This window comes from Arachis ipaensis, chromosome B08 (genome assembly GCF_000816755.2).
Source record: "Arachis ipaensis cultivar K30076 chromosome B08, Araip1.1, whole genome shotgun sequence".
NCBI lineage: Eukaryota > Viridiplantae > Streptophyta > Magnoliopsida > Fabales > Fabaceae > Arachis > Arachis ipaensis.
The window spans coordinates 25,509,652-25,526,461 of record NC_029792.2 but is presented as its reverse complement, the minus strand read 5'-3'; the positions used below and the strand labels follow the sequence as shown (position 1 = coordinate 25,526,461).

General features: G+C 36.3%; 2 protein-coding genes and 1 long non-coding RNA gene across 3 annotated transcripts in view; all 3 read left to right on the top strand.

Moving 5' to 3' along the window:
• LOC107613685 (adenylosuccinate synthetase 2, chloroplastic) overlaps window positions 1-174 on the top strand; it is a 3,129-nt gene extending 2,955 nt beyond the window's left edge. Inside the window, exon 5 of the mRNA XM_016315790.2 lies at window positions 1-174. The gene's annotated coding sequence lies outside the window, so the exon portion shown is untranslated.
• On the top strand, window positions 1,810-5,808 carry LOC107610797. Its single transcript, XM_016312798.1, has 6 exons — window positions 1,810-2,813; window positions 2,923-3,577; window positions 3,841-4,083; window positions 4,243-4,299; window positions 4,402-4,550; window positions 4,653-5,808. Exons 1-6 carry the CDS (start codon window positions 1,810-1,812, stop codon window positions 5,806-5,808), a joined length of 3,264 nt encoding a protein of 1,087 aa, XP_016168284.1.
• LOC110265436 lies at window positions 12,315-14,509 on the top strand. Its single transcript, XR_002351581.1, has 3 exons — window positions 12,315-12,428; window positions 14,098-14,151; window positions 14,418-14,509. It is a non-coding gene; the product is annotated as an uncharacterized LOC110265436 (long non-coding RNA).

Genomic DNA, 16,810 nt, shown 5'->3' with positions numbered 1-16,810 from the left:
CTGAGTAGTTAAAGTAGTATATGAATTTAGCTATATGGGAATAACCGAATAACATTTGTCCTTGCCTATGATTCATCTAGCAGAAATAATGTTGTACAGTTGTACTTAACAACTCCAGGGGCTTTTCATTCTCAATAGTATCTCCATAGTTTCAGTGTTGTGATCTTGTTTCAACTGATTTGTGTTTTCAGTTATCAGTTACCACTTACCACCGGTTTCAGTTGTTTCAGTTTTAGGAGTGGGGAATGAAAATTTTAAATTTCTTAAAAAATATAAGATGCAGTGTTGTCAAGCAATTTGTCTATGCTAATTTCTACCTTCAATGAGCAGCAAAAATATCTGCTACAAGGGTCAATAAAAACAAAGGAGACAGTTGTATGTGAGATGTAGACGAATGATAGAAGATGAAGGGTGATAAATGTGTTGCAAAAGGAAGTTACTTATATAATTGAGGGGAAATTGTAGAAGAATTTAGGCAATACCATTTAAGTGATACACATATTTTATCACCAACACATTTTAGTAATTAGAAATATAACTTATTTTATAGTTAGGTCATTCATTCGCTTAAATAGACATTCTCATAAACTTCGAACGGTATGGCGGATTAAGGGAGGTTTTGATTTATTGAACGTGGGGTTTGACTACTTTCTTGTGAAGTTTGATGTGGCTAAGGAGCGAGAAAATGTTCTCTTAGGAGGTCCATGGATGATCGAGGGAAATTATGTGGCTGTGAAGCCTTGGGATCAAGAGTTTAGATCAAGTGAAAACTGTTTTGGAGCAACTTTAGTGTGGATTAGAATTTTCGGATTACCAATTTAGTGCTACCAAGAAGATGCAATGCTCCGTGTTGCGACTGCAGTTGGCATTCCCGTCAAGGTTGATTTGGCAACAAAATTAGCTGAAAGAGGACAATATGCTCGAGCCTGTGTTCAAATAGATTTAGAATTGCCAGTGACTAAGAAGATTCTTGTTGAAGGTGTTGAATATGAGGTTGAATATGAAAGTCTTCACCTTATTTGTGGCTCCCGTCTCAAGTTTGGTCATGATATGAAGGTGTGCAAGACTGACAGCAATGCGGGAGGAGGAACTAATGCCAAGGTGGTCGGCGATGTAGCAAAGCAGCTAGAAAGTTCAAATTCAAAAAATCCAGTGCATGTGGAAAAGACAAGTTTTAATTTTGGCAAGAATATTAGAGATGTGACTGTAAATGTTGCTGTCCCGAATTTGGTGGAGAGTGATTTGCATATTGTTCATGTAGACCATGCACAACATGAGGATTTGGAAGGCTGGACTCAAGTGATTAGAAAAGGAAAGTATAAAATGGGTCAAAAGCCTTCTCCTAGCACCCATCAGGTCCAACCGAAAGCAAAGAAGACTCCTAACAAGGCTACCAATACTTGGACAAGGCCTAATCACCAACGTACAACACATGCTACTGGATCCAAAGTAAAATTAAGCAGGGGCATCAATATTGGAAAACCGGTTAGTGTGGCTTCTTCGGAGACCCGGCACAATGTTCATCATCAATAGCAAGGTGAGACAACAAATGGCACTGTGCGAAAGCGTCCTCGCCCAAACTCTTTGCAGAACTCACTAGTAGATAAGGATAGAGCATCGACGGCGGGTGTGGCGCAAGTTTCGACGGAGAAAATTGTGCTGCAACTTGAGAGTCCATTAAAGGCAGGATCGTCGAAGACAGGGACATCATGTTGAGTCTCGGGTTTGTTATTGGAACTCCCTTTTTACTGTTTTCTTATGGATAGTTTCAATATTATAGCCTGGAATATGAGAGGTGCGTCTAACAAGATGGCCCGTGTGCATTGCAAAAATTTGCTTAGAATATATAAACCATCTTTCTTCTTTCTCTTTGAGACTCATACCATGTTTAATAATTTGAAGAATTTTTGGGATAATTTGAGTTTTCATTGTGTTGGTATTGAGAAAACAGTAGGACAAAGGGGTGGCATTTGGTTTCTATCTTCTATTGCTAATGCTTCTTGTGTGGTTATTGACCAAATTGACCAATGTATCACAGTGAAAGTGAGTGTGGGTAACTTAGTTTGGCTTTGTAGTGCAGTGTATGGGAGTCCTCAATTCGAAAAAAGAAGTATGCTTTGGGATCATTTGCGTTCTATTAATTTAGGCCATAATGGATCGTGGATCGTCGTTGGTGATTTTAATGAGATTGTGGCAGCAGACGAGAGTACATGTGCTTATTTTTCTTCTCACAGAGCTAGTCTATTAGCTACTACTCTAGATGACTGTGAGCTCTTTGATCTTAAAGTGACTGGTAGGAGATATACTTGGTATAGAGCAGTTCAGGCTGGCAGGGACTTGACTAAAAAATTAGATAGAGCTCTAGTTAATGAGGCGTGGATGACAATGTTTCCTGAGGGTTATTCTGAAATTTTTAGCAGGCTTCATTTTGATCATTGTTCTATTTTAGTTCGTTGTCATGGTGGCCCCAGAGTGAAAGGTTCTCATCCTTTTAGGTTCCAAACTGTGTGGACAACACATCCTTCTTATAAACATGTTATTAGTAAGGCTTGGAATCAAGAGTTTGGAGGCGTTACTGAAAGGCTTAAGATGGTTCAACAAGCTTCTTTAGACTTTAACTCAAAGATTTTTGGAAATATTTTTGTGCGAAAAAGTAAGCTGGAATATCAGATTGATCAGATTCAACGGCGTTTGGAGGTTACCGATGTGTTATCTCTGAGAATTAAAGAAGCTGAGCTGAGGGAAGTTTACAATAGGCTTTTATTGCAAGAGGAACTTTTTTGGTACCAGAAATCTAGAGAGCAGTGGGTCAAGTATGGGGATAGAACACTAAATTCTTTCATCTTCAGACTTTGGTGCGTAGAAACCATAATAGAGTACATGGATTATATGTTAGAGATGGGTCTTGGTCTACTGATCCAGATATTCTCAGGAAGAAGCCCTCTCTTTTTACAAGAATCTCTTTGGTACAACGGAAGAGGTTGAGGTTGATTGTTTAGGAGATGTTCCGATGCCCACTCTAAGCACCGAGGCTTGTGCTAAGTTAATTGACCCTGTCTCTTTTATGGAAGTCAAGTTAGCAGTATTCAGTATGAGCCCTTTTAAGAATCCTGGTCCAGATGGCTTTCAAGCTTATTTTTTTAAAGAATATTGGGAGATAATAGGCACTGAGATTTGGAATATTGTTCGGAGTGCTTTTTTGGGAGAGTACTTAAATCCTAGCATCATGGAAACTCTGATTGTGCTTATTCCTAAAATTGATAACCCTACCTTTATGAAGGATTTCAGGCCTATTAGCTTGTGTAATGTTGTTTATAAAATTATCACCAAAGTATTGACTAATCGACTTCGGCCTTTTCTTCCAGATATTGTTAGTCCTTTACAAAGAGGTTTCATTCCGGGTCGTGGTACTCCTGATAATATTATTGCGGCCCAAGAAATTCTAAATTTCATGAAGCACACAAAATCCAAGAAAGGTAGTTTTGCTTTTAAAATTGATCTTGAAAAAGCTTATGATAGGGTGGATTGGAGGGTTTTGGAGAGTACTCTCATTGCTTTTGGTTTTTCTATCATCACTGTTAATTTGATTATGAATTGTGTCCGTGCATCATCTCTTTCTATTATGTGGAATGGGAATAGACTGGATAGTTTTACTCCTAGAAGGGGGCTTAGACAGGGCGATCCAATGTCTCCTTACTTATTTGTGCTTTGTATGGAAAGACTTGCTTGCTATATATCTCATAGGTGGTCGAGGGTGTGTGGAAACCAGTTTCTATCACTAGGGGTGGCCCAAAATTTTCTCATTTGATGTTTGCAGATGGTCTCTTACTTTTCTGTCAGGCTACAAAGAGTCAGGTCCAAATGGTCATGCATTCTCTTAACATTTTTTGCAAGGCATCTGGCATGAAAGTGAATCTTGAAAAGTCTAAAGCTTTTTGTTCTAAAAATGTGACTGCTTGTAGAAGAGATATTTTTACTAGTGTTTCTTCAATACGTTTTTCTTTGGACTTAGGAAGATATCTTAGAGTTAACCTTAATCATTCCCGTACCAGTAGGGCTTCTTTTCATTCGGTGAATGAAAAGGTGAGGGGAAGATTAGATAACTAGAAAGGAAGGCTTCTCAATAAAGCAGAGAGACTTTGCCTGATCAATTCTGTTGCAACATCCATTCCTGTCTATCATATGCAAGTATCTTTTTTTCCAAATTGGGTTTGCGATAAATTGTCTTCTATGATGAGACAGTTTCTTTGGAAGGGTCCAGTTGATGGTAGAGGTCTTTCTCTTGTTAATTGGAGTACCGTGATTACTCCAAAGAAATTTGATGGCCTGGGTGTTAGAGATCCTATGTGTGTTAATATATCTTTACTTGGTAAATTGGTTTGACAACTTTTTCATTGTCAGGACAAGCCTTGGGTTGCTCTATTGAGGGCGAAGTATCTGAGGAATGAGGAAGTTTTAGATGGCCCTGTCCCTTGCAACGCTTCTCATGTTTGGAAGAGTATCTCAAAGGCTTTTGGTGCTCTTAAGGATGCCTTCTCTTGGTACGTTAGGTTACTTGATCAATCTTTTTGGTTTGAGAATTGGAGTATTGAGGGCCCAATTGCTCAAGATGTCCCTTTTGTACATATATCTGACTCTGATTTAACTATTAGAGACGTTTGGAAAGATGGTCAATGGAATCTCCATGATATTTTCTCTATCATTCCAGAAGATGTCAAACAGCATTTGAATGCTTATAATCCGGATTTGAATGCTGGAGAGAGTTCGGGTTGGTCGTGGGGTGTGGCATCTTCTAGACTCTACTCAGCTAGGAGTGGGTACAGTTGGCTAGCCAAAAGAAACTTTGACTGGAATGAGCATGATAATTGGTTGTGGGTATGGCGACTGTATATTCCTGAGAAGTACAAGTTCTTGATTTGGCTCAGTCTTCATAATGCTATTCCTACGGCAGAGTTTCATTTAGGTCGTGGCTTAGCTTTATCTAGCACCTGTCATCAGTGTCAGAATGGTTCTAAATCCATTCTTCATTGTCTTCGGGAGTGCCCTAGTGCCAAGGAGGTCTGGAACCTTTTAGGCCTGTATTCAGATAACTCGGATTTACGTGATTGGCTCTACAGAGGTGCAAGGAGTGGAGATGTTTTTCTTTTCTTTTCGACCATATGGTGGATTTGGAGAAGCAGGAATCATGACTTATTTAATATAGATGATTCTTGGAATGCTAGTAAAGTGGTGAGTTTGATTCGTAGTTCAATAAGGGAGTTTCACACTATTTTTGCTATGTATCAATCTTTGTCTCCTCCTTCGCTTTGTTTGCATTGGGTTCCACCTCCAGTTCATTCTATTAAATTGAATTGTGATGCTAGTTGTTTTGCTCCTCTTGGCTATGCTGGTTTTGGTTGTATCATTCGCAATCCTGATGGATGTTGGTTGAAAGGTTTCACTGGGAAAGTCGAAGTATGCAGTGTTCTTTTTGCTGAATTGTATGCAATTTGGAGAGGTTTACTTCTTGCTTGGGAGAATGGATTTCGTGAGGTTATTTATAAAACAGACTGTTTAGAAGCTCTTTTCTTGGTAAACCAAAGAATGCTTGGTAAGGATATTCCGAAATGGGATTTGGCAAAGCATATACAGGAGGTTATGAATTGGAATTGGAGAGTCTCTATTCTTTTAATTCAGAGGAATGCAAATAGTGTTGCAGATTGTATGGCTAAAGCAGCCGCTTCTGATGCGGACATTCACTCGAATTGGAGCCAACCATGGAGTGAGTTTCAACATCCAATAGATTTAGATATGAATCTAGCCAATTAATTTAATTTTGTCTCTTTTTTTTTCTTTTTTTTCTTTTCTATTTAGTCACAAAAAAAAAAGACATGAGAATTGGAGAAAAAAATTTACTAAAATTGAAATGTTATTCATTTCTTTGACTTAGATATTAGTGTATAAGAGTTGAAAAATTAAAATATTTTTAATGATTAATATATATTTTTATTTTTTTCGTATTAATCAGAAAGAAAAACTTATAAACTTCAAATTGGAAAAAAAATTCAAAATAAAATTGAGTGCAAGCAAAATAAAATACAAATTTCTCGCAAGAAAGGTGGTTAAAATGAAATAAAAGACCAACACATACTAGTAAATAGCTTCATTTAGCTCTCTCACTCGCTCTCTCTTTGGTCTGCAATCCTTTGATAGCAACTGTGACACAGAAACAATAGAGAAAGGAGCGACTGAGAAGAAATCATCACCCCTCTCTCTCTCTGCAACAGTTCATCAGTATCACCACCCTTTTTCTTGACTTGGAAAAGGTACCTACTACGTAGCTAGTAGCTACATAACACACATTATTCAAAAGCTCTCGCTTTTCTCGTTTAATCCATTGCCCATCTTGCATACTCGTTTTGTGTGTGTAAAAATGGAATTAGAACTGAATAGACTAATATGACTTAAGCCCTGCAACTAAAGTTTCCAACTTTAGGAGGCCTCTCTGTATCAATTTACAAATTCAAGACCAATTTTACTGTCCCATGTAATAGCAAGTGTTCATGGGGTGATTAGAAAAATGGAAAAGGTTATAATTTTGCAAAGAATGGTTTATGTTGGGCGGTGGCTTCAGAATGGATGAATGATGGAGCTTCCTTTTCAAATTTTTTCCTGTGTTTTATTTTATTTGGACGCTTAAGAAGCTGAGATATCAAGATCAATCACCGCAAGTATATCAAAGAATTTGGATACTACTCAAAAGAGAGGTTCCACAATCCTTAACTTGAAGTGTGTGGATGTCCAAGTAACTTGTTTTTTAGTTTATCACTTATGATATATAATCTTATATTCCATTCTGTTTTCTTTTCTTTTTCATGAGAATAAATGAGGAATTTGAATTTTTATGTTTGCCTTATTTTATAGTGTTGGAGATGATATTAAGCCGGAATCTAATAGCTCATAAAAGCAAGCTGTAACTGATTATGGTTGAATAATTTTCTTTTGATAGTATTTGTTTTTGTAACTTTAGTTAGAATGATAGAAAAGTTTGTTTTGATTAGAGGTTAAAGCTATCAATAGTAATTACCTCATAACCATAGTTAATTTATTTACCATATTGAGTTAGATTTTACTAAGGTTAATTTTCTAATAGCTATAAATAGTGGATAACAATATGTACTCCAATGTACTCTGTGGTTTTTCTTTTAATTTTAGGTTTTGTATTTGTTCATATGACAAAATTCACTTTCTATGAGTCTTCTTCTTCCATTTCAATCTTATTTTTTCGATAAAATCAGATCCAGATCATGATTTTATCATGGTGCAGTGAGCGTGGAGGATCGTGAAAGAGGTGAAGCTTTTGGATACAAATAGAGCATTGAATTAGTATCAATGGCCAACACTCCTTCTGAACTAATGTTGAGGGACGGCTCACATGAGAGCTTTCAGCTTCGAAATCTAACTCGCATTATAAGCCAACTATCAAGTTTGCAGCCACAATCGAGTACCAATTTACTTGAAGATCCAACAAGTGTTTACTTCCTACCCCCAGCTTTGAGCAATTCATTTCATAATTTCAACAATAATCCAAGTAGTGTTTCTAGAGAAAGAGGACGAGGAACTTGTGGAAGTAGAGGTGGAAGGAATTCAGCACCTAAGACCTGTTCTTATTGTCACAAGGCAGGGCATCTTGTGGATACTTGTTACCACAAACATGGATTTTTATCTCATCTACAAAGGCAGAAATGGCCACGAGAGACTAGCAACAGAGTTATGGCTAATCATATTGCTGCTGAAATTGAAGAGAGCAACACCCACAATGTCAAGCAGGACAAGGAAGCTGATGATCAATCCCAATTCAATAAGAGTTTTGAGAGATGCACTGCTTACCTTTCTTCGGCAGGAGTGTGCACAGTTTTTTCAAGGAGCAAACGTGAGAGATGTCAGTCAATCAAATGCAGGGAGTGGAGGTATACCTTTAGAGACTTATAAACTTTGCATGAGCTCTCATATTGCACGATTTTTGTCAGTAAAAAGTTTTTTCTCAAATTCGTGGGTACTTGATACAGGAGCTACTGATCATGTATCACACTCATTGCATTTTTTTTTACAAATTTTAGACATATTAGACCAATTCTGGTAAAATTACCAGATGGAACACATACAACTGCAACTATAAGTGGAACTGTGATATTTTCAGCTACATTCTATCTCACGGATGTGCTGTACATACCAAGTTTTAACTTCAATCTTTTATCTATTTCCAAACTTACAGAAGGCCTGCATTGCAAATGTGTTTTTACTGACAAACCTTGTGAAATACAGAATCGGACCTCTTTGAAGATGATTGGTACAGCTAGAGCAAAACATGTATTATACATGCTAGATTTTCCTGCATTAGAGTTAGCACATAAAGACAACATAGAAAATACAACATTTAATAGGAGTACTAGGATTCTAGACATGCAAGGTCATAGTGACAAGATTTTACTTTCTTCTAATCTTAGGACAGCAAATTTGGTTACACAAACTTCAAATTTTTCTATTGAGAATTTATGGCATTTTCGATTGGGTCATGTACCCCAAAGAAAATTTGACATTATTAAACAAATATATCCTTGTGTGCATTTTTCTGTATCTACTTGCTCTAAACCATGTGATTTTTGCCATTATGCGAAGCAAAAACGGTTACCATATACCCTTAGTGAAACAACAAGTTTAAACAGTTTTGATTTAATACATATTGATATCTGGGGGCCAATGTCACTCATTTCTCTACAAGGTTATAAATATTTTTTAACTGTAGTAGATGATAAAACCATATTTGTATGGATTTATTTCATGAAATTAAAGTCAGAAGCCAACAGTTTGGTCTAGAATTTTGTTGCCTATGTGAAAACACATTTTAATTCTCAAGTAAAGATTATTCGAACTGACAATGGTCCTGAGTTTAAACTTGATATTTTTTTATAATTCACAGGGTATAGTGCATCAAACATCATGTGTTGAGACACCTCAACTAAATAGTATTGTTGAGCGGAAACACCAACATACTCTTAACATTGCAAGAGCATTAATGTTTCAATCGTCCTTGCCAAAAACTTTTTGAAATTTCGCTATTGGTTTAACTGTTCATTTAATTAATAGACTTCCAACTCCAGTTTTAAAAAATAAAACCCCTTATGCTACCTTATTTGGTAAGGATGCGGACATTAGTCACCTTAAAGTGTTTGGATGCTTGGCTTTTGCTTCAACGTTAACTCATGGAAGAACAAAATTTGATAAACGAGCAAGAAAGAGTATTTTTCTTGGCTACCCAGCTGGCACAAAAGAATATATTCTGTTTGATATTCACACTAGAGAACTATTTTTGTCTCGAAATGTGGATTTTTATGAACACTATTTTTCTTATAAATCTTTTGATGATGAGATGCTCACAAAATCCATAAATGCCTCTTCTCTACCTATTGCTGATTCTAATTTTAATAGATTTGATCTTTTTACTTATGATTCCTTAAATGCATTTCATCCATCTCATGCAACTACTGATTCTTTTCATGAGTCTAATGACCATACATCACTCATTGATTCACATGTAGCTTCTATTAGTCCACCAAATAGTGCATCATCTAATTCTCATTCAAATGATAACATGCATAATCAGGATCTTAGACGATCAACTCGTACACATAAACCACCTTCTTATCTTCAAGATTATCATTGTATGTTTACTTAGAACAGGAAGCTCTAGTAACCAATCATGTTCCAAGCGGTACAGTCTATCTCATATGGTGGATTATGGGAAGCTATCCCATGTCCATAGAGCCTTTTCCCTAGCAATAACCACAACAGTTGAGCCAAAGACTTATGAACAAGCTGTGCAACATGAATGCTGGAGAAATACAATTAGTGCAGAATTGCTCGCTCTTGAGAAGAATAAGACTTGGTCTATTACTTCTTTGCCTATTAGAAAGCGCATCATTGGATGCAAGTGGGTTTTTAAAGTGAAGTTTAATCCAGATGGTAGTGTTGAATGCCACAAAACATGTTTGGTGGCTCAAGGTTTTCGTTAACGAGTTGGCTATGATTACTTTGATACATTCAGTCCAGTTGTAAAAATCACCACTTTACGACTGATTCTTACTCTTGCTGCTGTCCATGGCTGGAAACTTCACCAATTAGACGTTAATACAGCATTCTTGCATGGTGAGTTGCAAGAAGAGGTTTATATGAAACCTCCCCAAGGTCTCGATGTTCCAAATGGTGCTGTTTGTAAGTTAAATCGTTCTTTATATAGCTTGAAACAGGCAAGCCGTCAATGGAATTTAAGATTAAGTGGTTTTCTTCAACAACATGGTTTTATCAAGTCTTCTCATGATCATTCTCTGTTCATCAAGCACACTAAGCTTGGCTTGGCTATTATTATTGTTTATATTGATGATCTTGTTTTATCTGAAAATAATCTATTTGAAATCGAAGCTATTAAAAGGGCTCTTAATGCTAAATTTAGTATTAAAGACTTAGGCCGGTTGAAATACTTTCTTGGAATGGAAGTTTCTCGTAGTTCCAAAGGAATTGCTTTGTATCAACGTAAGTACACTCTTGATTTGCTTGAGGAATATGGTATGTTAGAAGCTAAACCTGCTTCAGTTCCTATGTTGTATAATGGCAAACTTTCTAAGGAGAGTGGCACAAGATTACCAGATCCATTACAATATAGAAGACTGCTCGGATGACTCCTATATCTCACCAATACTCGTCCAGACATTGCTTTTGCAGTTGGAAGCTCAGCCAATTTTTGGATTGTGCAACTGATGACCATTACAAGGCAGCACTACATGTTCTTCGATACATCAAGAAATCTCCTTCTAAGGGCCTTTTCTTCTCTTTAAATAATGATCACAAATTGACTGGTTATGTTGATTCGGATTGGGCAACTTGTTCCGATACTCGTCGATCAATAACTGGGTATTGTTTTTTCCTAGGTTCTTCATTAGTGTCTTGGAAGAGTAAGAAGCAAACAACTGTAGCATGTTCTTCCTCAGAAGTTGAATATCATGCCATGGCACAAGCAACTCGGGAAGGTCGATGGCTTCTTTATCTTCTTAATGACTGCCATGTATCTCATCCTCAGCCAATCAATCTGCGCTGTATATTGCAGCTAATCTGGTCTTTCACGAAAGAACCAAGCACAATGAAGTAGATTGTCACATTGTTCGTGAAAAGTCTCAAACAGGGGTGCTGAAATTGCTACCTATTAAATCAGCTCATTAAACAGCTGATTTACTTACTAAAGCGTTATCACCGGGTGTCTTTGAACCTTTACTTTTTAAGTTGGGCATGCTTGACTTACACGTCCCACTTGAGGGAGGATATTTTGTGGATGATAAGAGGTTAAAGGTTTCAACACGTCTTAATTCAAGGGAGGATGATAATAATATTGCTGGACTTGCAACTAATTCAATCAGTTTCAACTTGAGGGAGGATGTTAGAGATGATATTAAGGTGGAATCTAATGGCTCACAAAAGCAAGCTGTAACTGATTATGGTCGAATAATTTTTTTGATAGTATTTGTTTTTGTAACTTTAGTTAGAATGATAGAAAAGTTTGTTTTGATTAGAGGTTAAAGCTAGCAATAGTAATTACCTCATAACCATAGTTAATTTATTTACCATATTGAGTTAGGTTTTAGTAAGGTTAATTTTCTAATAGCTATAAATAGTGGATAATAATATGTACTCCAATGTACTCTGTGGTTTTTCTTTCAATTTTAGGTTTTGTATTTGTTCATATGACAAATTCACTTTCTGAGTCTTTTTCTTCCATTTCAATCTTATTTTCTTCGATAAAATCAGATCCAGATCACGATTTTATCATATAGTGTGCTATTTGATTAATAAGTAATAATTGATGAGTGGAGTTTCAGTTGGTATTCTTATATGGTGCTTCTCTTCCTCTTTTTTTTTTCATGAATATAGACAGGGCTTATGGGAAAATCTCTGATTGAGTTCCAGTCTACAAAAGGAGATGTTCTTCCTACACACAAGGTGAATGATTGACTTTCTTTTATCAATTACTTTGCATTTCATAAATCTTTGACTGTTATATCGTTCGACTCATATTTGAAGAAGTTATCTTTAGTATTCAGTTTTATATGAACCTATTCGATTGTTCACATTTTTCAGTCTTTAAGTAATTTTCTATGTTACATTTTCTTCCGCCTTTTGTTATTCACAGTATTTTATAAGACTTGTATGTGGCAAAAAAGGTTGCCACAAATTACTGACACGACAGTTTTCTTATGTATTTGATCAATATTGTTATACCATTAGGAGTTAATGAAGTCTTATTTTTGTAATTTAGTACTCATAACGTCATCGTTTTAAAACTCAACAAGGCTGATCTAGGTTCTCCTGCTCTTGGACAAGGTGTTGTTTATAGATTAAAGGTAATTCTTAAGTCTCTGATTGATTTAATTTATGGAAGAAAATTGCCCATGCTGTTAGCTACAGGTGGTCCGAGCATTGGACACAACTTTGACTTGTTGGTTTGATACTAACAGAACTCATCAATAACTTTTGCTTTTGATGACATACCTGAAGATGGTTTAAACAGTCCCCTAAGGCTGGAAAAGGTTGCAAATAGCGGGTGGGGTGGCTGCCGCTTATTGGCGGCCACCACTTGGCTAACTTCTTCATCGTTAATATACTCCCTCGCAACATTTTGAATATTTTGCATGGTCCAGACAGGCTTGGTAATGAAATGCCTCCTGAAGTTCTCATTCAACAAGCCGTTTGTCAAGCATAGGCTCGCTACCGAGTCTGTCAAGCCATCAATCTCTAGACATACATCATTGAACCGGTCAAGGAATTTCCTCGTCGGCTCGCCAGCGCGTTGGGTCACACCTAACAAGTTGATCGGGTGCTTGACCTTAGCTATCCATGTAGTGAATTACGCTAAGAACCTCTGCGCGATATTCGTGAAGGCCGTAATGGACTCTTGCAGAAGTGCGTTAAACCAACGTATCGCTGGACCTGCCAGGGTTACAGGGAAAGCACAGCACCTTACAGTATCACCAATACCCTCCAGGTTCATTATGGCCTCAAAGGCCGTCAAATGTTCCTGAGGGTCTTTCATCCCATCATACCTCATATCTGTGTGTTTGTCGAAGTTTTTCAGTAGCCGGACTTTGAGGAGAGAAGGGTGGAAAGGGGTTGCTCCCATAATGACAGGAGCTACTCCTGCAGTCTTTTGACCTCTCAGTGGGAGATCGGGTGCGAGACAGACTTGGGCGAGAGTCTCTACTGTGCTCGGGACGATAGCGGTCCCTCGCTGCTAGCTCTCTCTCCAAATTCTGCACTCGGTGCCTGAGTTCTTGCATAATCTTTGAGTTGTCATCGCCGGTGCCACCGAACGGGCGTCTCTCAGGAGATCGGGAGTGGGTGTTTCCTTGCCGAGATAGAGGTCTCGGACGTTCCTGAGAAGAGGCTGCTGAACTCACCCTGCTCCTCAGGCGGGCTCCCCCCTCCTCTCGTACTTCCTCCATGTGAGGAAAGAGCTCCATACTCGCGCCAGGTTCCCACAGTAGGCGCTAATGTTTGGTCACTCGGGTGAATGGCGGTTCGGGTGGAGTCGGGACTGGAGCAACTAGTTGAGATGGGAGACCTGGACCTGAGTGCGAGCTTCATGAGTAGGATGATTGTACGAGTCATCGGTAGGTCGGCGGGTGGGCCACTTGCAAGGACACTCTGATGCTAAAGTTAGTGTCTGTACGATAAGGCAACTAATTAGGGTAAGAAGGTGACGTACCTCTGGAGAGGGATAGGTCCCTCCCCATTTATACTTCATACTCGGGTGGGCTCATTCTCTTGAGTCCGTTCATCTAGAATCTTCTACTAGCTGTCCAGGTTCTTCGTAGGTCATGAGGTGGCACGCGGATCATCTCCAGGCGCGGGTCGAATGTCTAGCGGGTCGGGGATCTGCAAGTGAATCCATGGCCGTTGTTGGGCTGGACCGCAACAAATATTAACTAATGAATTGATTTCATAGTATTTGTTTGGTATGTATGTTTCATTATAATTGATTTTTATATCCTTCGTTATTGAATTTCTTGTTAGGTACTACGAGGAGATAATAGTGGCCTTGCAAATGATATTCGAAAAGAAATGAAGGTAAATTCTTAGAGTAGAAATTAAAGAACTAATTTATTATCATTTACCAAGGTTGATGGTGATCATCTAGCTGCCGCTCAAAAGAATCTCTTTTTTTTTTTTTTTTTCAGATTTCATAATTGATGACACTATCAACTTCGTGTAGCATAACTAGATATAATTACAACAACCAACCCTGAAGAGAAAGCTATGAATGAAAAGCTATTGCATAACTAGATAATATATATGAAATATAATTTGCACTAAATGTGATGTGTTTCTTTCAGGCATTGAATGGAAAGCTATTGAAAACTAAAGACAAAAGTACAAGGAGAGACATACAAAGGGAACATAGAACTCTATCCAAAGAAGAGCATAAAAGGCAGCAGCTTGCTATAACAGATGTAACTTAAACGGCAGTAGACAGATGTAATATTAACTATTCTGATTGAGGCCTATTCTAAGAAACTCGATAATATGTCATTTGATTTGGTGATTATTGATGAAGCTGCTCAAGCACTTGAAATAGCATGCTGGATTCCTCTGTTGAAGGTAATGTTCATTGGCATTTGAACTATATTTTGATGTGTTGACCTTAACACTAAATATTTCTTTGAACTGCAAAAAACTAATGCTTGTCTCTAAACATAGACCTGATCAGCAGTAAATACAGTTTTATAAGTCTAATGTCATCTTGACTATACTGAAAAATTATTTATAATGAGATTTTTTAATAATTTATAGAAAATATTTACAATTATTATTTTTTTAATTTATTATTGAATGTACTCTTTATTGTACTCATTATGGGTATTATTTGTGATCAAATGTTATTGCCTTACTATTACATTCGAAATGGATTGTAAATCTAATTGGTTGCATTCGATTTACATTTGTTCCATAGTAAATCGATACAAGTTGATTAGATTTATCACTATAATGCCTAAATCGAAGTAGGTGAGTTCGATTTATGCGGATTTATGCAACACTACTAAATCGAATGCCCCTAGTTTGATTTAGTGGTTTACTACTATAATGCCTAATTCAAATTACCCTAATTCGATTTATATAGATATGTGAACGAAGATATCGATGCAACGTTTTTTGTTTTAAAACTTTCATGTAATATTGGCATTGATTTGGTTTAATGATGTGTTTTACCCCAATTTTTAAATTCAATATTCTACATAATCAATACTTCAAGAAATTAATATTATTCAAATGCAAAGCAGTTAAAGAAATGAAACAAATGAATGAGTTAATAAAATATATATGAGCCTTCTACAATAATCCACCATTGGTAGGTGGAGACCTTTTTTATGAAACAAGATGCCAAAAATGAAAAACTGAAAAAGAGTTTTCAAATAAAGAGAAGTTCCTAAATCAAATTAAAAAATAAATTAAAGATGTTGATTAATGCAACACATGAAAAAGATGCTAGAAAATAGTTTGAATAGCCAACTATGAAACAAAGCCATGAAAGGTAATCTAGTTAATGAATGAGAGAGAGCAAGAAAGACAAAGTACTACATTTGCACGTGAAAGTATTTACCAAACTATGCTTTTACTTGGTTGAAGAAAGGTTGGAAAAAAAAATACTAAAATAGTATCAAAAAATTTATATTATTGACAAAAATAATTCTAAAAAATGCAAACAATAAATAAGTTCCTAAAATATTTAAAAACATGAATTCAGATCAAATGGATAAGTCATTTGTTAAATATGAAAGTTTTTTTATTATTTATAAAAAATATAATATTTATTGTTTATTTTTGTCGCACTTTTAAATCATTCAAGGATTTATTTATCGTTCAATCTTTAAAGGTTATTTTTGTTAATGGTATAAATTTTTGGATACTATTTGAGTAATTTTTTCCGGAAAATATCAAAAAGATAGAGGAATATGTGAAAGTATAGATTAGAGGAGAGAATTGAAGAGAAAAGAATAATGTGGGAGAAGTAGTAATTTAAAATTATGACAAAATTAATAAGATAAGAACATAGGAGAGTACCTGCAATGATCAAGTTGTCGGTCACTAGGGTTAAGAGTGAATCAAGTTAGTTTGAGCCCGACTCGTTAATAATTTGATAAGTTGAATTTATGAACTGTCGAGCCGAGTTTGAGCCTGAAATTGAGCTCATAAATTAAATGAATTGAGTTTAAATTTTGATAAGTTCAGCTTGAAGGGTATTTACAAATTTGATTAATTAATATTATTAATATTATTGATATTATTATTAATATTATTAATATTAATAAACGGTTACTAACCGTTTAGTACCATTTGGTTGAAGGGACACAACCTTTTAAGGATTGTGTATGTTCAAAATATTGTGTCTATTGGCTAAAGGGACACAACTCTTTAAGAGTTGTGTATATTCAAAACATTGTATCTATTGGCAATAGAAAAGATACAATCATTTGTATACGTAACTAATCATAATTGCTATGTGCAATATGTATAAATAAGTCCTTGTTCACTATTTCAGATATGACGTACCAAGTGTACAAATTACTCAACCATTAAGAGATTTTCTTTGTTCAAGAGAGTTGAGAAATTCTTACTATTGCTAATTAAGAAATTCTTAGGTTTCATTGTATCCTGGGAGAGTATTGTCATCAACCCTATAGCAACTAAGTGTGGGGACAAATATCTCTCTAAAGAAAGCGATCTAATC

Coding starts and splice junctions, on each gene's coding strand:
- LOC107610797 (XM_016312798.1), top strand. CDS start 1,810: ATGGCCCGTGTGCATTGCAAAAATTTGCTTAGAATATATAAACCATCT. Junction 3,578..3,840: donor TTGGTTTTTCTATCATCACT/GTTAATTTGATT, acceptor CTTTTCTGTCAG/GCTACAAAGAGTCAGGTCCA. Junction 4,551..4,652: donor GCCTTCTCTTGGTACGTTAG/GTTACTTGATCA, acceptor TTTAACTATTAG/AGACGTTTGGAAAGATGGTC.